The following is a 20,652-nucleotide window of genomic DNA, read 5'->3' as shown; positions in this document are numbered from 1 at the left end:
CATATAAGTAGAATCTGTGTTTTTATTTTTCCCAGCATGCACCTGAAATTTTCATTATGGTGCTGCTCAGATCCGAAACTACTGGCCTCCGAGCAGCAGTCCACAAACCAATGGGTGACGTCACGGATGTTACGTCCATTTCTTATATACAGTCTATGGGTTTTTCTCATTCTTTACCTACAATGTCAACTTCTCAAATATTCAAGCCAAACTCTGATCCAAAATATGTGCGTAGCAGAACAGGTGGCAATTTATTAGCATGCAAATGAAGTGCAGGTAGAAAGAAAGTTGCAAACAAAGCATTCACAACAGGTTGAAGCCCTGGCTTTTGACTTGCAGGACACATTTCTACATACTTGTTTTGTCTTGTAACCATGTTAACTGTCCAACAACCCTATTCCATAACAGTACATAAACAACAGCAAATCACCAGTAGCATAATACAATGTTTCTAACCATGAAGCAATGAACAATCTGCAAAGCTCTGAGGCTTATCAGTACTTCCATAGTAGCACAACTGACTGTGTTTTTGCTTTTATTCCTCAGAAGTAGAAGACAGAGATATCATCACATCATACCAGAGAAAAAACAGTTAATTTAGTCTAGCGCATAGACAGCTGGAAACTGTCCAAAGGTAACTACTGTAACAGCACCTCTAAAGCTCACTCTTTAACCCTTTACATACTGTTCATATTCTGACTCTTAATTAGTCCCTACACCAATTCACATTCATACATTTCCCATCATGTTTAATTAATCCTTAATGATGATGTCAGAGAGCAAGCAGAGCATATTCTATTTATTTATGGAAAACACGTTTGAATGGTCTTTTTTAAATGATTATACATTTGCATATACAAAAATGTGTATCAGTTGCACCAATTTTTGTTTAAAAACATGCATTTTATTTCCCTGTTTATATACTGTGGGTCACATTAGGAAAAGTCCAGCTAAAAGAAATGTGTATATGGTGTTTTTAAATTTCTCGAGTGTAAAAATTAACCCTAAACAGAATGTAAGGGTTAACAAAACAAAGTGTAAAAACAACAAATCACTTTTATGTATGGAAACATTAATACTCTTTTATTTAGTGGACAAATATGACAGAGGTATGCATCTTCTCATTTAACTCTTGGTAATAAAGAGATTAAGCATATTTTTTTTAAAGTCTCAAACTTTCAGGAATAACTGGAAGTCATTCCTATAACAAACACTAATATAATGGGGCTGAGAATAAGGTGGAAAAGGTGAGAACAAGAACTTCAGACCACCTTAAAAAGTACAGTTGTAGGGAGGTGGAGCTAAGAGTGACCCTGCCTTATTCATGCAGGAGGCAGGTCCGGTAGGTGTGACCCAGCAGAGCAAAAACACACATGTAAGACCAGCTCATGTGTTTGTCTGGGTGCTTCTCCTTCTCACCCTCACACACACACACACACACATGCCAGCCTCTCGTCTCTGCACTGAGGAAACCCTCGTGTGTGTGTGAGAGTCTAACTTTCTGAGCTGGATCTTTTATCCTTTTCATCCCCAAACTCCAAGAAGGTGCCTTGAAAAAGTTTCTCCTCCTCGTCTGACTGGAAAGGAAACATGACAGACGCAGCCACCAACATGCGGCTGAAGCTGCCGATCATCTGCTTCGTCCTGCAGATCATCCTCATCATCCTCTTCGGTGTGCTGGTGCAATACGACCATGAGACGGATGCAAAGGAATGGCATAACCAAACCCACCCTGACTATGATAACGACTTCTACTACCGCTATGCAAGTGAGTGTCCTGTGGATGAATTCAGGGAGGGTCAGAAGTTATAGTGAGGGTCAAGGGTCAAGATTCTTTGACCCCAGACCCTTATCTGTGACTTCTACATCAATGCATTTAACAAGGTTTCACAAGAACCAGTGATAAAAGTTTCTACATTACACACAACATGAAGGGAATGGGTACTGTAATAAGTAATAACAGCTGCAAATTGTGTATATTAATATTTTACAAACTGGTGTTGCTGAATATGTGATACTTTGATCACACTGCATCATCTTGTAACAGTTATTATTGAAGCATTTCATTGATCACATGCAAACAGATCCAACATTTTGTCACTTTCAAACTCAATTATATTGGAGAGAAAAGATGTGAACTACAATCCCCATGATGCAACTATGCCTCTACCGTCTTTTTTGGGACATGCAGGCAATTTCAGGACATAATCAAGCCAACAAATATAAATACAACTTTAAAAGTCTGAATTTAAGTAAAACTGCTTTTAAGCTGTTGTGCAAAAACCATTGAGACATCTTTCTGATTTCTCAGGTGACTTGCAGAGTAAAAATCAACAGCTGAACTTTGAGCCCCATTTTTCACACACAGTCATAGTGAAATCCTTTCGGCAACAACTTGCTTTGTTTGAGTCATTGTTGCTAGTGCATCATAAAAGACTCTACTAATCAAAAATTATCACAAGACTTAGAAGAATGTTGGGAATCTCATGTGGGAGTAAGTTATGATCAAAGCTGTGGAAATTCTGCAACACATTAAAAAGAGGGAGTTGGTAACCTGAAGATTGAAGTCTTGGCTACTGTATCTTACACAACAAATTAACCAAAAATATTTCAGTCATTTTGTCATTTTTCATATTTGTTTTTGGGGTGTGGACCCTTTTTTTAACACTCAAGAAATCAGTAAATAAAAATACTACCAACATTTCAGTAATCTCTCTGTCTACTGATGTTCAACACTGACATCTTACCCTCTTTTACATGCTTCCTCTGTGATTTGTAAAGACCTTTAAGTATTCCTATATTGCATGCTAACCCAACATATATAAATATAATAACAAATTAAAACTTTGTTTTTTGTCAAACGGTTATCATTGTTAACTAGTCGGTAAAAAGTTGTTTTTCTGTGTAAAAAGGATGAGCAGCTCTCTGTTTTCCCCTAATTGGACAAGTCCTTTTCTCTCTGAGTGAACAATTCACAGAGCTGTCTTCCAGTCCGCTGCTGTCTCATAGAGGCAGATCCAATAATCTCTCTCATCATTAATTCCCTGATTTACATGGATTGATGGTGTAAACAAAAAAGCTTTTTTTCCCCCCTTCACAGGCTGGAGGGGAAATACAGGCCACTGTTTACAGTTTGTGAGATGCTCATTACTGGTTTTATTAAACTAATTTCTAATTTATCCATTGACGCTAACTACACACAAAACTCTGAGTTGTTTTTGAGCACAGACTAATTTCAGCTTCTCAGTAGAAGGTAACGACCAAAATACAGTGTCAAATTCATGCCTCAATTGAATGCACATCACATGTACTGAATGCACAAGGATACTGGCAATCATCAGCAATGAAAGTAAGAGAAGCAGTGCAGACTCCTTTAATTAAATACCTTTTTTTAATCACCATATGTTCACTTACAATGACCTTATTTGCTTGCATGAATAACCTTTTCTAATGGTTTTGTTTAGGAAACTCAAGGTACCTGGATGAGGGAAGGGAAAGAACACAGTCTTAGTTAAATACTGAAAAACATTGAAACAGGATGTGTTTACTTATGTTTATTTAATTTTGAGTCGCTTATCTCCTCACAGTTCCACCTTAACAAATACACCTTCATTACCATGGAAAAGGGCTGGTGGGCCTGTCTTAACAAGTCTATCACTGTCAGAAGTTTTACCTGGGTGTCCTTCTCTCTCTCTCTTTATCTCTCTTAATCTCTCTCGCTCGGTCTCTCAGGTGTAGGATGTGGTGTCCTGAGGCCGAGTAAAGAATGATGAGAATGTAGAGAGATGACTGCTCTCATCTTACTTAACGCTATCTTAAATCTCCAACGTACAACTGTCCTTCTGCAGGCAGTTATCCCCACCTTCTTTTTATCTGTCACTGAACAGTTTACCTTAAAGTAGGATCTAAACTGACGCCCCAAATAAAATGACCTGCAGGGTTTTGCAGGCAAACACACGTACTAGTCCTGTTAGACTGAAGTTGCTAATAGCTAATATTCTGTGCCAACTTACCACTAATAACAGAAAAAGGAACCTATTAAATGTATTAAATTTAGAAATAAATCACTGAAAAAAACAAGTGAATAAATATAAAGTGCACACACATTTGCTATTTTTGTAACTAGCACTAATTTACCTATATAACTATTTCAATAAGAGCCAAAAAAAGAGAAGGGAAAATGTGACCTTATCAGAGCCACACATCGGCAAAGAAAGACATATTGAAACAGGAGCTGGCATTATTCCTTAAGCTTTTAATATGACAGCTATGACTGATTTTACGAGTTAAGAGGAAACCCTCAAACATGAAATTCAATTTCCCATCAAAGCTTCAAACATGACCTGATTTGACAGATACTAGAAAGACTTGTTTGAATAACTTGATCTTTTAAAGGGAAGAGGATGTGACCTACTCATTGCCTGAAATGTGATAGCTTTTGTCAGTTCATTTGTTTTAATATTTAAGCACGAGTTTTACTTTTTCACACAGCTTTCGGATTAAACTCTTCATGTACAGCACCGGGTGATAGCGGTCTTCTGAAGCGTTTTGCTCTGTATTGACACCGTTTATGTGCAAATGCCCTCCCACTGCTGAGGACACTGCTGTGTATCAAAGCATGACATGACCTCTGACAATACGGGGATGAATGTTTAACATGAATCTCTCTGAATGTCCTTTTAAAACTGCTTTAGTTAGCAAAAATCCGTCAAAATACGCCCCATGCGCTTTAGACCATAGACGTTTTTTTGTGATGCGATGCCCATATTAGCAGAATGACATCATTTGTCTGCGATTTCCAAAACTGTTACAAATCCCTGTCGAAAGATACCATTTTTTTTGATGATATAACAATATGTGGTCACAGTTTAAAGTAACGAAAACACGTTGAACACTCCTGTCACAATTACTATGGCCACTAGAGGGCAGTACCATTTGAACATAAACGTGTCGTATAGGCTCAACAGCTGTAAGTGTTTGTTTCTGTTCAATGCCAAAGCAGGGAGTGGTGCAACTTTTCTTAAAACATTTCTTTTCCAGTATGATGAGTCAGACTAAAATAGCAGACAGAGCATCTTTCGCTTTGTCAGTGTGACATATTTCTGAATGAAAGAGAAAATGTGGGCGGTGTAGAATCTACCACAACCCACAAACTAACAAAAATGCCGGTCTAGGGAATTGTAGTTATAAATTTTTTCCGAGAGTTGGAAGCTGTAAATACAGTGACGAGTTTGAGAAGATCATAAACACATTTGTGTAGTCAAATTTTAAATATCTAATTGTTAAATCAGTGAACTTTTTTTAAAACCATATTTTATCAATATTTGCTCCCAATTATTTACTATTCTCACATGATAGCTGAGGCCAATAGCTCTCTATAGCAGTTGGTCCTATGTCTGTAGCCCCTGTTGTTGCTGAATTATAAGCCTTCAAACATGCACAAAGATCAATGTTCAAAGGTCTGCATTTCAAAGCAGGAGCTATGTACTGTAGGGTGATTTCAGTGTTTGAACAAACAGATAGCTGTCTCTGTAGCACTGCTGTATTTCAAACAACAGAAAGTGACTCTCTAAGGTTAGAAAAATAAGAGCAGGGGGCGAAGGTGCATTTAATTTAGTGGTTTCAGATAATCTTTAACTTTACACCTTCACTGTCACAGGAGCTGAAACAGAATATCACCTTCATGATTCACTGCTGTGCGTGCACACACATCCAACATCCGTATTGTACGCCTGAAAAAACCCACAATAAACACCTTCACCTTCACACTCTACAGGACATGTATACACCTGACATTTTTCTCTTCTTTTTCTCTAAAGCAGGATCATTTTTAGCTTGTAAATCCACCATGTGTTGGTGGTCTTAAAGTCAATGTATTGTCTTTTGTATACGTTCCTGTAAGATAAGGATGGTATGTCTGGTGGAAATGTGCCGACAAATCTCATTCTTGTGCAAAAGATCATCTGAAGGTGAACAAATCAGTCTGTTCTGTGGTTATCTAAGAGGTCAGGGGTTTGATCCTTACAGCAACTTTCCTGTTGAGGTGTCTACAATTCAAAATATGAAATTAATTTCAGGTGGAGATTTTATCATGTGTAAGACGATGTTCCATATCACAAAAAAAAAAAATCATATTTATTGTCTAAATGTGTTTTAGGTGAACTTACTCTTTAAAGAAACCAGAGTTAGAGACTTTTAGTGCCACATAATGGTCTAAATGATCTTACAGATTCTTGGCTACCCAACAGGAATTAAATAATTGAGGAAAAATCTCAACCTTTGACATTTTGTGGGATTTCTGGGCCTGGTGACATTTAAAGAAAACACAAGACAAAAAACTGTTATTATAGCTTCAACAGAAATCTGATGACAATAAGACACTGATGCTTCCCAACAGAGCCTTTCATTTGATTTGATTTGTGTTGTGTCCTCCTGGATGTCACTGTGTGTATCTGGGCCAAAAGGCTAACGGGGACACTGGCAACACCTCCGTACAGCCGTGCCAATTAACAGTCACCATGGTGACAGCAGCCAAGGCACAGTGTTATATTGTGTGTGGCACTATGGGAAAAATAGGGAGCATTAGAAAGGATTGCTCTCTAACTATGTGAAGCAAGTCAATAAGGGTTGGAGGCAATGGGGTGCAAGTTGAGAGAGTTCAAATTTAAAATGGACTGGTAACCATCTTGCATAATTATATGAAAACACAGAGTTGTGTGATAACTTTAAAGTTTCCCAGTCACACTATAAAGGCCTGAGTAACAACTGAACCTGAAGTCCCCATTAGCCAAAGCTTATGTAACTGTGCCCATTCACAGAGAATGCCTGTTTTTCATGACAAAGCACTCAAGTGACACACTTATCTGCAGTGACTGGGTATTTCTGTTGATAGAGGCTGTTGAAGAACAGATTTGAGATTGATCTAAATGACTGGAGTCTTCAATGAAGTACTGCTGGCACCTGCTACTAGGATTTTTACTGATATTGTTTTCAAGATAGTAAATGGGGCTCATAGATAGATGAAGATACTTTATTTGTCACACAGACAGTTGTACAGTGACATTCAGTCTCTGCATTTAACCCATCCTTAGTATTGGGAGCAGTGGACAGCCATTGGGACCAGCTCTGGTTCTTTGTCAGTGCCAATGGAGAATTAACCGAACATACATTTAGGCCTATGTGTCAATGGGAATAAACCTGGAGCAACCCAATGCAAGCACAAGGAGAAAATGCAAACTCCACACAGAAAGGCCTAATCCTAGCCAGGTATCGAACCCAAGACCTTCTTGCTGTGAAGCGACAATGGTAGAGAGTTGAATGTCATCTGTGTTCTTCTGTTTACATAAATTCCCTGGTGGCAACACAATAAAAGTAATTTTAAGTAGTAAAAGTATAAATTTAAGGTAGTGGGCCCAGAATTGATCCTCCACCTACACATTGAATGTTTACTGTGTGATTTTGATTTACACAAAAACTAAAAGGTCCGATCAGAAACTTCTAAAATGTGCCATTTTCGTGTTATTAGTCTGTTTTGGTCAGTGTGCTGCGAACCCTCCAGCAATCTGGGTTGCTTTAGGCTCCATAATAATCAGTCTGTGTTTTCTCCCATGTGCAGGTTTCCAAGACGTACACGTGATGATCTTCATTGGTTTCGGCTTCCTTATGACCTTCCTGCAGCGTTACGGCTTCAGCAGTGTGGGCTTCAACTTCCTGATCGCAGCTTTTGCTCTACAGTGGGCCACACTCATGCAGGGTTTCTTCCACGGAATGCATGGAGGCAAGATCCATATTGGGGTGGAAAGGTAAACAAACATTTATGAATTGCCACACATAAAGGTACACAATCGAAGCACAAAGTACAACTTCAAAACTAACCATCAAGTTGAAGCAGCACCTCTGAGAGAAGATCATTAAAAACTCTATATTGTACAGTAGAGTGCTTTATTATCTTGTCTATGCCCTGCACAAGTTAATGGAGTAATGTCTCTTCTCAAACTCTGTCTTCTTCAGTATGATCAACGCTGATTTCTGCACTGGTTCTGTACTGATCTCATTCGGAGCTGTTTTGGGTAAAACCAGTCCGGTCCAGCTGCTGGTTATGGCGTTGTTCGAGGTCGTGCTGTTTGCTGTTAATGAGTTCATTCTGCTGACTGCTCTGGGGGTGAGTTACTGACTCAAATCAGCAACAAATGCAGTCTAAAACAGTACAACAAAGACCAATCAGTGCCAAAGTTGTTGAGCACTTCATCATGTGTGCATCTGATTTTGGTCAAAAACTCTTCATGCAGCTTATATTTACATCCATTTGTATTCATCAACTCTACTATTAGATGTAAAGTCTTACAACATTTTGTGAACTCATTCTTTCAGGCCAGGGATGCTGGTGGTTCCATGACCATCCATACATTTGGAGCCTACTTCGGCCTGATGGTGACCCGAGTCCTGTACCGGCCTAACCTTGACAAGAGCAAACACAAGAACAGCTCAGTCTACCACTCTGACCTGTTCGCCATGATCGGTAAACTTCTCCCAATGCAGGAGCTTTCTCTGTACCTACACCCAGGCTAAACATTCTTAATATTGCTGCCATATAGTGATTGCTACACGCTCTGTTGACATGAGCTGCTCATTGAAAGCACATTTAAATCATTGCTAGTCATGGCCGTGAGAGAATGAAATATCGGTTGTTGTCTTTTTTCACGTCTTTGTTTTCCCTCCTGGTATGAAACCTCACATACTGGCTGACAAACATGATTTAGTTTACAGTTGCGCATCACTGCTGTTTGAGGCTTTCACTTGTGGAATTGCCCAATGCAGCTTTAATCTCAATTATTGTAATAAACTGTTGTATCTCCACTTAGGTACCATCTACCTGTGGATGTTCTGGCCCAGCTTCAACTCTGCCATCACAGCTCATGGAGACGACCAGCACCGCACCGCCATGAACACCTACTACTCCTTGGCAGCTTGTACTCTGGCCACCTACGGCATGTCTGCAATCACAGCCCACGACGGCAAACTGGACATGGTAAGGACACAGGGTCATTTTGGGTAAATTGTGCTTTCTGATATTAAATCAAGTGTTAAATCTCTAACTTTAAGAATGTGATTAAGTACCATAATGTTATCAAATGTAAAATCCAGGCTAAAGTAATTAAGTTACAATTTGCATGCACATTTATATTTTTTTATCTAGATTCTGTAGAAATAGAAGATAATTGAGCTCACCATCGACATAAATACACATATAATACAATATTCAGAGAGGTGAAGAGGTCAAAGCACTGCGCCCTGACAGGAGTCTGTGATTAATACCCTTGTTGACACAGAAATCTGTGAGTAAAGACAGCAACCCAAGGGAATGAGTTAGAAAGGATTCACTCTGCTGACAGGCAATATGGGCGTTTCAGAGTTTGAAACTCATGACACAGTCACTCAGATAAAAAGCTGATGCCGATGTGTCACCTGAAGTTACACACCCAACAAAAATTTAAACTTGTGGCTAAGTCACATGGAGGCTCATGGAAATCAAACATTGTATCAGCCGTGACATGCTTAGCTGTCAGCAGTAAATCATGCTAAAATCAAGATGAGGCATTCCTGCATAGATAGTTATCAAACCTACGAGTGATGCAATGCAGTTACATGACAAAGGAGACAACATACCATTTAACCTGTTGATAGTAAAGACAAGCTAATCAACTCCACGTGGTGTGAAAAAAGGGCACAGCATGCTCCAAACGTACTTATTGTTCGAAAAGTTCATGTTGCTTTAATCAGAAAGTCTAATCTGATCACTTGTTACGCACATTTCCTCTACAGCTGGTCAGATCCATTTATGCTTCCATTTGTAGAGGTTTTTGAGACACCACAGGGGAAAACACAAAACCACCTTTCCTGAAAATCTATATCGGAGTGCCACTTCCACATGCTTGGTGGTTATTTGGGTTTGAAAGCTCATGGAGTAATATGTGCATCTCTTCTCTAAGTACCTGATGGAACATTTTGTGCACAGATATAAATTCTACTTTTTAGAGAAGTTATAATCCTGACAAAATTATTTAATTTGAACACACAAGAATCGCTTCTGTGCGAATTAGTGATTAAATTGAAGACTTAATAAACATCAGAAACATACAATAATAAACTTGAGAGCATACAGAGCATGGGATATGTTAAAAAAAACAACCCCAAACTATTCTTTTGTATTTTAGAGTTGAATTAATGTGTGCAAAATGTGTACTATAAATGCTGGATTGTACACTGAAACGATTGATTGATTGATTGAAACGATGCACAAATATTATTCCACTGACGGTCAGCTAGCTAACTTAGCAGAAATTTATTAGCAGCTTTTTAACAAGAGCACAAAGCTTCATGCATGGGTCTTTTGCTCAGTGCATTGAGGTTTAAACTTGCACATATCACCACGCTCTAAATTGATATGACTTAAAAGACGGACCATCATTTATAAAGTTGTGGAAAACTGCAGAGCTGGGTGCTAATTCTCTACAAGAGACCACTTTCACATATAAGTAGTCATGTGATTGAGCATAGTTACTTTAAGAGGTAACTCCACCCATGCTAAAAGTCCTACTATCACTGCCCTCTAGTGGTGGCCGCCACTACATTGTACCGTGTAGCTGCTCATTTTGTACTATTGTGCAAAGCCACTATAAATCACAGGTGGGTGTGGTCTGTTGTGCTTGAGACTGAGCCCATCTGTGACTTTGGATGAGTTCAAAAGTGCAACATACTGCACTTGAACGTTTCAACTCATGTGGAGCATGCACGATTTAATGTGAAGTTTTTTGGCTATGTGTAGCTACTGCAAGAATAAGTATCCATATTTTTCAATGTGACTTTTTCATTAACTTTTTATTAGATTAACTGTTTATTTATTTAACATAAAGGTCTAAATGCTGTTTCAAAGCCTCCTCTACACAACCAAGAGTACAATTCTGGAGGGGAATACTGAATGACATTTCAATCAAATTTTAATATTAATGAAACCAGTTGGGTCTAATCTAAATTGTACAGTAAATGAAGGATTATTGTCTAATCAGTGTTGCAATATTAAAAGCTCTTCTGAGTCAGCAAACTACATAAATGAAATCAAGTAAAAATGTAGTATGTTAATTCTTGATACAATATTCTCTTCCTTAGGTCCACATCCAAAATGCTGCCCTGGCCGGTGGCGTCGCAGCGGGAACAGCTGGTGAAATGATGCTGACACCTTTTGGCTCCATGATTGTTGGTTTCTTGGCTGGCGTCATCTCTGTTCTGGGTTACAAGTACCTCCAAGTAAGGATGATTCACCGTTTTTCATTTTATGTTTGAGTGGGTGAAGATACTGCACACACATTAGAGGGGAAAAAGACAAAAAAAAAAACTCCTAAATAAACCATGAATTTTCACCTACGCTGTAAAAAATATCTGTATATGATATACTGTCGATGTCTATTAGTGTTCACAGTATCCATGTTGACTCAATTGTGCCTGCGGTCAAATAGTAATAGTAGTACAGTCAAATCTAATAACACTATAGTGGTAACAGTTAAAAATCAACAGAAAATGTCAACAGTACTCCTGGAAAACCTGTTTCTATTAATGGAATTTGTATATTTTAGAGTGCAGACGTAGGCATACATTTTGTTACCACTGTAATCAAACCTGACACAATCTACCACTCACTGCCCTGATATAACATTAAAATATCTAAGAGAATATAGGCAGGTGGGTGTGATGTGGGATTGGATTTCAGCTGAGAGTCACTTTTATTTAAAAATATTGGTGTTCATGAAACAGAGAGAACAAATGAATTATAGCCCCTTTTAATGTTGCATTTAACTCCTTCTTTTCCTCCTTCTAGCCCATTCTGGAGGAAAAACTGAAGATCCAAGACACCTGCGGGGTTCACAATCTGCACGGCATGCCCGGCGTCCTGGGGGCTATTGTGGGAGCGGTCACTTCTGCATTTGCAACCAAAGATATTTATGGAAACGGGTAAACGTTTTATTCATGTTGTTGTTGCCAAATGCACTTATGCTCTTAGTAGTGCTTCTCAGTGGCTAAAATCATAAGATTATGACACCAAAGTTTGAATTTGTATATGTATAAAACTGCAAAAGCAAAACATTGTTTAAATTGGAACCGCATGTTCAATAGATATTTGCTTAGTCAACTAAGGGTTACCTAATGTCTCTGCTTTAACTACACACTGTAAGTACTATACAGGAATTAGCAGTGATATTAGCCTCTAGTCTTTGTACAGTGAGAAGGTTAAATAGCTTCAACAAGCTGTATCTTGATTGTTAACAGGTGACAGACTGAAAACTATGGTGGTGGTTTGTCCTGAATTTCCACATTTTCCCCAGTCACCAAGATAATCTCAGTGAGGGTTTGACCGCAGGAGTGTATTCAGTAGCGATAACATCACTTTGACTCCACTGACAGATCTCAGCTTTCCTCAGGCTTCTCTCAAATTCCTCATTTAATTCAAAGACAGCATGCAAGGACCTGCTAAAGACAATAAATCTGTGGTATAATCAGCTTGTGTACTGGATGTGGCATGCAGCTGAAACTCATCATGCCTCTTTTTCATTTTAATATGATTAGTAAGTTAAATCATTCATAGTCAAGTGTAGCAAGTTACTCTCTGTTGTTTCTATCCGCTGTGTATTTCAGTTTGGGAGACGTGTTCCCTGATGTGGCGAGCGGAGAAATCGATGCATCTTTCCAGGGTGTACGACAGGCCATTTCTCTGGCTGTCACCCTGGGCATGGCCCTGCTGGGAGGACTTATCGTCGGTAGGTCTAACGTCTTCCTCATTTATTATGATATATCACAGCAAACTGAACGTGTAGTAGGAGTGTTTTACAAAACTGGATTAGAGTTAGGGTTAAGGTTAGGGTTGGGGTTGGGGTTGGGGTTAGGGTTAGGGTTAGGGTTAGACTGGACACATCTGACTGTTGTTTCAGAGGCATTTCAGTGTGAAGCAGGTCATGAAACCAGATTGAAATATAGTCCAAGAAATGCTGTTAGGACTTATCGTCGGTAGGTCTAACGTCTTCCTCATTTATTCTGATATATCACAGCAAACTGAACATGTAGTAGGACTGTTTTAAGAAAATGAGTTAGGGTTAGGGTTAGGGTTAGACTGGACACATCTGACTGTTGTTTCAGAGGCATTTCAATCTGAAGCAGGTCATTAAAACCAGACTGAAATATAGTCCGAGAAATGCTGTTAAAACAACTTAGATGTATTTTGAACTGTAAACTCACCAAATAAGTACTTGATAGGATGCCGGATAACAGAGGAAAAAAGTAAGATTTTTATTGCCTTTTATCATATAATGACCATACAATTACCTACTGGGTTAATGATAAACACCAATGACTGGCTCAATAATTAGCTCTCTCAGGTGGTTGCTTTTCTGTTTTTGAACAGATATTCTCACTTCAAGCTAACTCATTATTGTAAATCCTAAAAACAGAGGTCAACAGAGCTCTTATATAACAAGTCACATACAGTATGTTGTCAACATATGGTAACGTCTCAAGCTACGCAGTGTAAAATCAACTCTTTCAAAGACCAGCCTGCAGAGTATTTTGTTTAATCTTTAACTGGCAACTTAAAAGCCTCACACACTTATATTTCTTTGTCCTAATGATATCAAATCCTCTACTATAAAAAGGAAATATGCATTAAATGTGTATTGTTTTCACTTTATTTCTTTGATTTTGTTTTTATTTAGCCATTTTAAATCTTTCATAATTAACACTGGCTGTAAAATTTGATAAGATAAGACACATATCCTGCTTTTTGTTAACGTGCTCATTACAAATAACATCACCTCTTTTCTTTTGTCAGGGTTCATTTTGAAGCTGCCCATCTTCGGAGCTCCTCCTGACACCATCTGCTTTGAGGACAGCGTCTACTGGGAGGTGAGTTCAGTGAAACGAGACAGTAACACCTTATGTTGAGGTTATTTCTAAATGGTTTCCTACTGATTTGCAAGAAGTTAGCTTGAAAATGAAGCCAGTGCTCATGTTAATTAACTAATTCAAATAAAACACAGCCTTTAGTCAGAACACAGCAGCAAATGTGAAATGTGTCTACAGGCATGTGGAGTATAAGATTTTCAACAATAAATCAGTGCTGACTTAATATTTTTGGGTTTAACCTTTGTGTCGTCCTCCCGGGTCAAATTAACCCTGTCTGTTTTGACTGTTCCTTCTTTCCACCCTTCCTTCTTTCCCTCCATCCCCCTTTCTTTCTTCCTCCATCCGTCCTACCTTCCTTCCTTCCTTCCTTCCTTCCTTCCTTCCTTCCTTCCTTCCTTCCTTCCTTCCTTCCTTCCTTCCTTCCTTCCTCCCTCCCTCTCTCCCTTCCTCCCTTCTTTCCTCTGTTCTCCTTCCTTCCTTCCTCCCTTATTTCCTCATTCCTTCTTTCCTTCATTCCCTCATTTTCTTCCTTCCTTCCTTCCTCCTTCCCTCCTTCCCTCCTTTCCTTCCTTTTTCCTCCCTTCCTTCCTCCTTTCCTTCCTTCCTCTCTCCCTCCCTTCCTTCTTCCTCCCTTCCTTCCTTGACTCGATGACAACAGGAAGGGTTAAAAGGAGTCGTTCAATCAACGTAACGCCCTCTGCTTCTTATAATTATGACCAAATTCCATAGTTCTTTCCAGGAAACCTACTAGGGTATATTTATGAAACTTGTGCCTTACATGGTCTTACACTAAACCGTTCAAACTGAAGTAAAGAGTGAAAAGATGAAGTATGAAGTCTTGCAAATGGTCTTTATAAGAAGGAGTGTCATTTAGCCTGACGGCCACACAATGGCAGTGTCACACCAACAGTTGGGTGTCAGTGACCCTTAATGCGGCTGAACTGTCAGACGGGACAGTAGCCCCATTTGACCACCAGGTGGAGCAAATTTACCACCATATGATGTGATCAACCAGGTGGATGCAGGGAACACAGGCCCTCCTGGATGATGTCAGACCTTTTTAACTTCGGGGATGACGTAATTTAAATTTCCCATTCAATCCCACAATGCAATAGGCAACGTGGTCTGTGGTTATCAAACGTGCTTTTGTTTATATGTACTACAGTACCAATCAAACGTTAGAGGTAAATGTATATGTGCACATTTATATTAGAAATAAAATGAAAGAATGTAGATTTGATCCAGTCTTTAAATGATGTATTAATAAATGCCACAGTATAGGAAATTAAAGATGAATGAAGGGCAAATGTATGTTTAAGCACGGTGAGAAAATATTTTCACAACCCCTTGAAATGGCTTGGTTCTCCCCACTATTTGTCTTTTTGATTGATTGTGTGTCATCGGCTTGCAAAAATGACATTCAGTAATACCTTATTTGATGTCAGTGATGAACTGAGTGCTGCTGTTTTCCACCCTTAACTCAAATGTAATCATTATCAGTTGCATCTTTTTAATAAACATCTGAAAGTGGGAACAAAGGATGAATGCACAGCACATCCAGCGCTTCAGAGAAACATGGAGGATGTTGGCATTTAGACTCATTTGCATCCATGAGAAAATTAATGATATAAAACAAGGAAGCAGCTATTAGTGAGCACCTTGAAAAGCAACAATTACACTGTGTTTAGTCTGGTTAAATTGAAGGATGTTTGAGACCAGATGAGGTCATGAAAATCTGAAAACTCAATTATCTTATTCACTGTGTGTCTGTCTAACAGGTGCCTGGGGAAGAGGAGAGTCACGATGAACAGCTGACCACAGTGAGGACGGAGGAGTCTGAGAAGCTCAACTGTTAATCACACACAAGACAAACAGGCACAATCACACACACCACACACACTCTGAGGTTTTAACATCCTAGCACTTGAGACTTCACTCTGTAGGTTGTATAAATAAAAAAAGAAGAAAAATGTACTCCCGTCTGCCCTAATGTTGACAACCAGCTGTCAAATGTCAGTTTTTACAGGTCAAAAATCATGTTTTTTTTTACAAAAAAAGAGATAACACCTTTTCACAGGTTATTGACAGCATTGACCACTAGAGGTAGATCTAGAGCTACATTACTCTGTGCTACAGGCCTGTGAAAAGGGTGCAGTGGGAAATGATGTGTCTATTTGATGAAAGATGGTGTCTAATTGTCCCCTAAACCAGGCCAAGACATGGTTACAGAATTTAATTTCAGCAGCCAGTTCAAACCAAAGACAAACAGACTCTTCTGGAGCCAGAAACCTGCATTCGATACTAACTGAGTCACTGTTGGGAAACAGAAATTTAAAAAATGGGTTATAACCTTTTTTTTTTTTTTTTTTTTAAATAAAAGATTTTCATGCAAAACAATGCAGAGGCATAATTATATTTTTATGTATGTGTTACCTCTTAGGTTTGGGATTTTCTGTGATCTTATTAAACTTAATAGTTAGGATAGAAATGTCACTGTTGGTTTAGTTGTGTATTTTACATTACTGTACATTATTTGTAAGTTTTGATCTTTTAGACAACCATCAAAAGATGTTGAGATGTGCAGCTACAGTCACTGTTTGAAACAATATCCTGTGAATTGAAAGTATTTTTAAACACAATATTGGATTATTTTTTGGCGAAAATAAATCATTCAAGTGTGTTGTGTCTCATTTAGTATTTAATATTAAACTGTGTTATAATGAGGGGTGAATGAAAAGTGAAATAATCAATGAAAAATTATATTATAATGATTTAGTAATTTTTAAAAAAGGTGGGTGAGAAGCAGAAGTGGCAGTGCAATCAAGTCTCTGCTTGTTATGATGAAGGCTGGTCATCATTAGTCCTTTTTTTTTCTTTTCTTAAAAGCTTAATGACTGTATTGCAATCACAGCAGAAAGGGTTAATGCCTCCAATCCAGATGGGGTTTGTCTCTCACCGCGTAATTAACACAGTTTCACTTTCGGGGATCAAACAGCCAAGAAAGCGGGTGTCCTTGTTAGATATGGTCTCCTCGGGGCCTGTGTATGAGGGGTAATTAATACCACTGAGGAGGAGGAAGGAGAGGATGCAACATCATCAACAAACCATTCTTTTAAAATAAACTTAAACCACTCATGCTCCCTTTGTCTTATATTGTCAGGTGGTCAGACTTCACAGGATTCAATCTGAGCCTGAACTTTACGAAACATGCAGATACTATGAAGCAGTGTAAAAACTGGTTTAAATAACTGCTACTAAATTATTCCCTCACTAATTTATTCACAGATTAATTATTGCCACTGACACAGATATCCTGCTGGAATCACTACACTTTATCCAGCAATCCTTTGTCAATCTCCTTATCGTAAATCATATAAACACTTTAAATTGTGTCGCACAATCATCAAATTCAGACTTTTTCCTCAGTGCTTAAAGTCATTAATTTTGATTGTTATCTGTTTCCAGGGTAACAGTGCAAACAGGAAGTGCTTTCAGCTAATGCAGCATGATTTCCCATGGTGCAGATTCACCACAATGTGAACAAATTTGGAGCCGCAGTTATTTTGTATGACTCCATGGCAACATGATATTACTACGACTGTTTGAATCACCCAAGGCATGATGGGAACTGTAGTGTAAAAAACAAAAAAACATTACATTACAACAAACATCATTGTATTGGCACACATTGGTTCACAGCATCAGATATTCTTTTTAATAAGAGCGTATCAGAGTAACACTGGCTTCTTCTAACAACTATATTTTTCTCCATCACACATTCATCATCTTATAATTATAATTTATTTTCTAATTTCTTCTTTTAAGTTTTAACTTTTGCAAGCAAGCTATAAGCATCCCTTTAACGATGTCCCTCCTGTTAGGCTGCCCTTAGTGAGGCATTAAACGCCTCTCATATCGAGGGCCCCTTGCAGCCTACGGGGGCCTCATCTGACCCCCCACCCGATTTGGTGATGGTACCTCGGCGTGAACAGGCTCCGCAGCCTTTTCCCAGGAACGAGAAGACAGGTGGACAGCTGTTTACTGAATAGGCGCTCGTACTGAAGAGCTTAATTGAGCTTCATAGGGCTAATTAAAATGCAGAGAAAAATAATCATGATTATGGTAATTATTCTATTGTCTAATATGCCTTCCAGAGATGTGCTTGTTTGCAAAATGTTGAAGGCCCTGATATATATAAATAGAAATCTTTTTGTGGTGTATTGTATTTAATGCTTGTACCACAGCTATCATTATATTAGATGAAATCTTCATGTTAATTGTTTTAATATCTGTCGCTTAAGATATATTCTGTAGTGAGCTGGTATAATTATAATAACTGCATAATAACAAGTAATTAAAGGCTGCGGAACAAATTGTTGTCTGAATTTGACCTAAATTATGATTGGGGGTAGAGCTATTAGAGTAAGTTTATATAACCCCACTCATTTCTACGAGTTACATCCTCACTTCTAGTATTCAGATAACCTCTAAATACAATTTTAAAACAAAGAGGAATTATTAACAATCATCTCGAATATGCTATGACACTGAGGTCAGGTCCACTGTATTTTATATGAACGTTTCAACAACCTGTCACTACGTGTAACTTTGCAAATGGACTTTCAAAGGCTCCATTTAGGCTGCAGTATATGGGTTTATATAATTGATATAACTATATTATAACCAGTTGGTGGTTTTTTTTGTGGAGCTGAAAGGAAATGGTCACAGATGCTAAATGCGATTAATAGAAATAAAAAAAGTGTCTAATAAACAATATTTCAACATCTGCTTTGTTTTACCCGGCCTGCTTTCTTCACTGACTTGCTCACATTTTTGTTATATTTTGAAAGAATAAAACCGGTTCACTTTTTAAGCATGTGTCTGAAAATTATAATAGTTAAATAGTTTTCTTATGGTTCAGTTCTTTAATCAAACCAGCAGGCAAACACCCTGAAAATGTCCTCACCATTTGTAAAATCCTGCTATGCTCATTCCTAATATACTGAGATTACACACATTATTTCCCACTTTCCTTTGATAGAATATCACACATAAATCAAAGAAGCTATATTACACTTCTGAGCCATCACCTTACTTCTCCACATGTGGCCCTTGAGCAAGGCATGGCATGGGAATGGTCCTGATCAGCGCTTCAGGCTATATGGGATTGTTTTAAGCAGCTGTAGCCTCCTGTGGCTCAGCCTCCAGCTCGTATGTGATTGTTGTCCTTAACACTGCTCTGGAGGTGAACATAATGGGTTAATAGGCTCCCTCAGGACCTCCGGGGCCCCTGTGGGAGTGCTCAGCCTGCTCACAGCCCTGTGAAGGCCGTAATGGGGCAGAGGGTAAAACCACTGTGTGGATCTGACACACTGACAGGGTGTAAGAGGCTGATTCAGACTCATTTGTACAAAAATGCATATATTTATCATGAAGTGTGTAAACATCTTTCATTATTAGCCTTAACCCTTAAGAAAACCTTAACTTTAACCACCAAAGTGTCCCAGAATCAGCACCAAAATGTCATAAAGTAGGTGTGGTGACATTCATGAAATTCAAAACATTGTTGCTAAAAATAGGGCCATGAATTTTTGAAGGATATGGTATGATATATATATTTTGATAACAGAAAAAAGTAAACTCTGCCCTGTTTTTTACTGAATAAAACCATTTTCTCTCACAAAATCTGAATAAAGAACTGTATGGACTTTGCAGTAAATATACTTCATAACTTCATATCTTTGCATCTTCTTTGCATAAGATGCAGTGATAATCTTTTGATTGCATAATTATTCCATGTGCTTATGTTTTTGCTGAGATCCTTCAAAGCAAAATTGTGTAAATTGCACTCGGAATATAAATATCAAAACGTCGGCGGTGCATCTGGAAGTGCATACTCATCAGAGTTAATTTAGCACTCATTATAGTTTTGAACAGTCATTCCAAAAGCTGCATAAACTCTCCAATCAACACTTGTCAACATGTTGATGATTATCACTGAAAAATATGGAAATCTGGAAATGTTGCTGTTGTTTGAGCTCCATAGGTCCCAGCTATGATAAAGACAACAGACTGTGTGATGTTACGTAAAGAAAACACAAAACTTAAAGGAACATTTTGGAGCTCCGGCTGTGATTTTCAGTGCTGTGTTTTTCCGTTTCGTTCCAGATTATATCCCGGAACAAAGCTGTGGTTGTAGCCCCCTCGTCACCATTCTGGAAGAAGCAGCGACCCGCTGAGAGGTTGTGACTGATGCCAGCTAAGCAGGGTGATGATGGAGCAGGGGTGTCGGTGGGGGGTGCTGAGTAAATGCAGGAAGTTGTTCAGCTGGAGAGGGTTTCAACCACTTGACTGAGGGGAAATTGCCTTCAGTGCTCCACGAGTACTTGGGAGTGCTTCACTTGAATTTCCTCCCTGAAAAATGGCTAGCCTTGTGAATGCCAAATCAACAAAAGTAGTGGCAGTGTTCATTTCGGGCCCTCAAATGCTCGCCTCTTTCATAGCTGGCCTGTGGTCGACAAATCGAGCGTGTGAAAGCAGAGTGCGACCTGCCACGCCTGGACCTCCCCTTGTTATAACAGTCATGGAGATGCACTGCCTCCTAAATACGCCCAATGACTTTTTAAGCAACCAAATAACATACAGAGAGGTGTTGAAAATTATACTTTATAAGAGGTTTTAAATGTTTCACATAATTTGTGTTCT

The 20,652-nt window shown here is 38.7% G+C and overlaps 1 protein-coding gene across 1 annotated transcript; it reads left to right on the top strand.

Moving 5' to 3' along the window:
• Positions 1–1,389: 1,389 nt before the first annotated feature.
• On the top strand, positions 1,390–16,317 carry rhbg (Rh family B glycoprotein). The gene is made up of 10 exons (XM_062422046.1): positions 1,390–1,768; positions 7,616–7,802; positions 8,011–8,161; positions 8,371–8,518; positions 8,862–9,028; positions 11,167–11,304; positions 11,873–12,006; positions 12,688–12,809; positions 13,874–13,947; positions 15,726–16,317. Exons 1-10 carry the CDS (start codon positions 1,591–1,593, stop codon positions 15,801–15,803), a joined length of 1,377 nt encoding a protein of 458 aa, XP_062278030.1. The 5' UTR covers positions 1,390–1,590; the 3' UTR covers positions 15,804–16,317.
• The last annotated feature ends 4,335 nt before the right edge of the window (positions 16,318–20,652 follow it).

This window comes from Scomber scombrus, chromosome 7, assembly GCF_963691925.1.
Source record: "Scomber scombrus chromosome 7, fScoSco1.1, whole genome shotgun sequence".
Lineage (NCBI taxonomy): Eukaryota > Metazoa > Chordata > Actinopteri > Scombriformes > Scombridae > Scomber > Scomber scombrus.
Note: the sequence above shows the minus strand (reverse complement) of the source record. Positions and strands in the feature narration are given on the sequence as shown.

What these genes read in the sequence shown, in the direction of transcription:
- rhbg (XM_062422046.1), top strand. Translation starts at nt 1,591, where the DNA reads ATGACAGACGCAGCCACCAACATGCGGCTGAAGCTGCCGATCATCTGC. An exon ending in CTTCTACTACCGCTATGCAA is followed by an intron (nt 1,769 to 7,615) that starts GTGAGTGTCCTG and finishes TCCCATGTGCAG; the next exon opens with GTTTCCAAGACGTACACGTG. An exon ending in TTCTGCTGACTGCTCTGGGG is followed by an intron (nt 8,162 to 8,370) that starts GTGAGTTACTGA and finishes TCATTCTTTCAG; the next exon opens with GCCAGGGATGCTGGTGGTTC.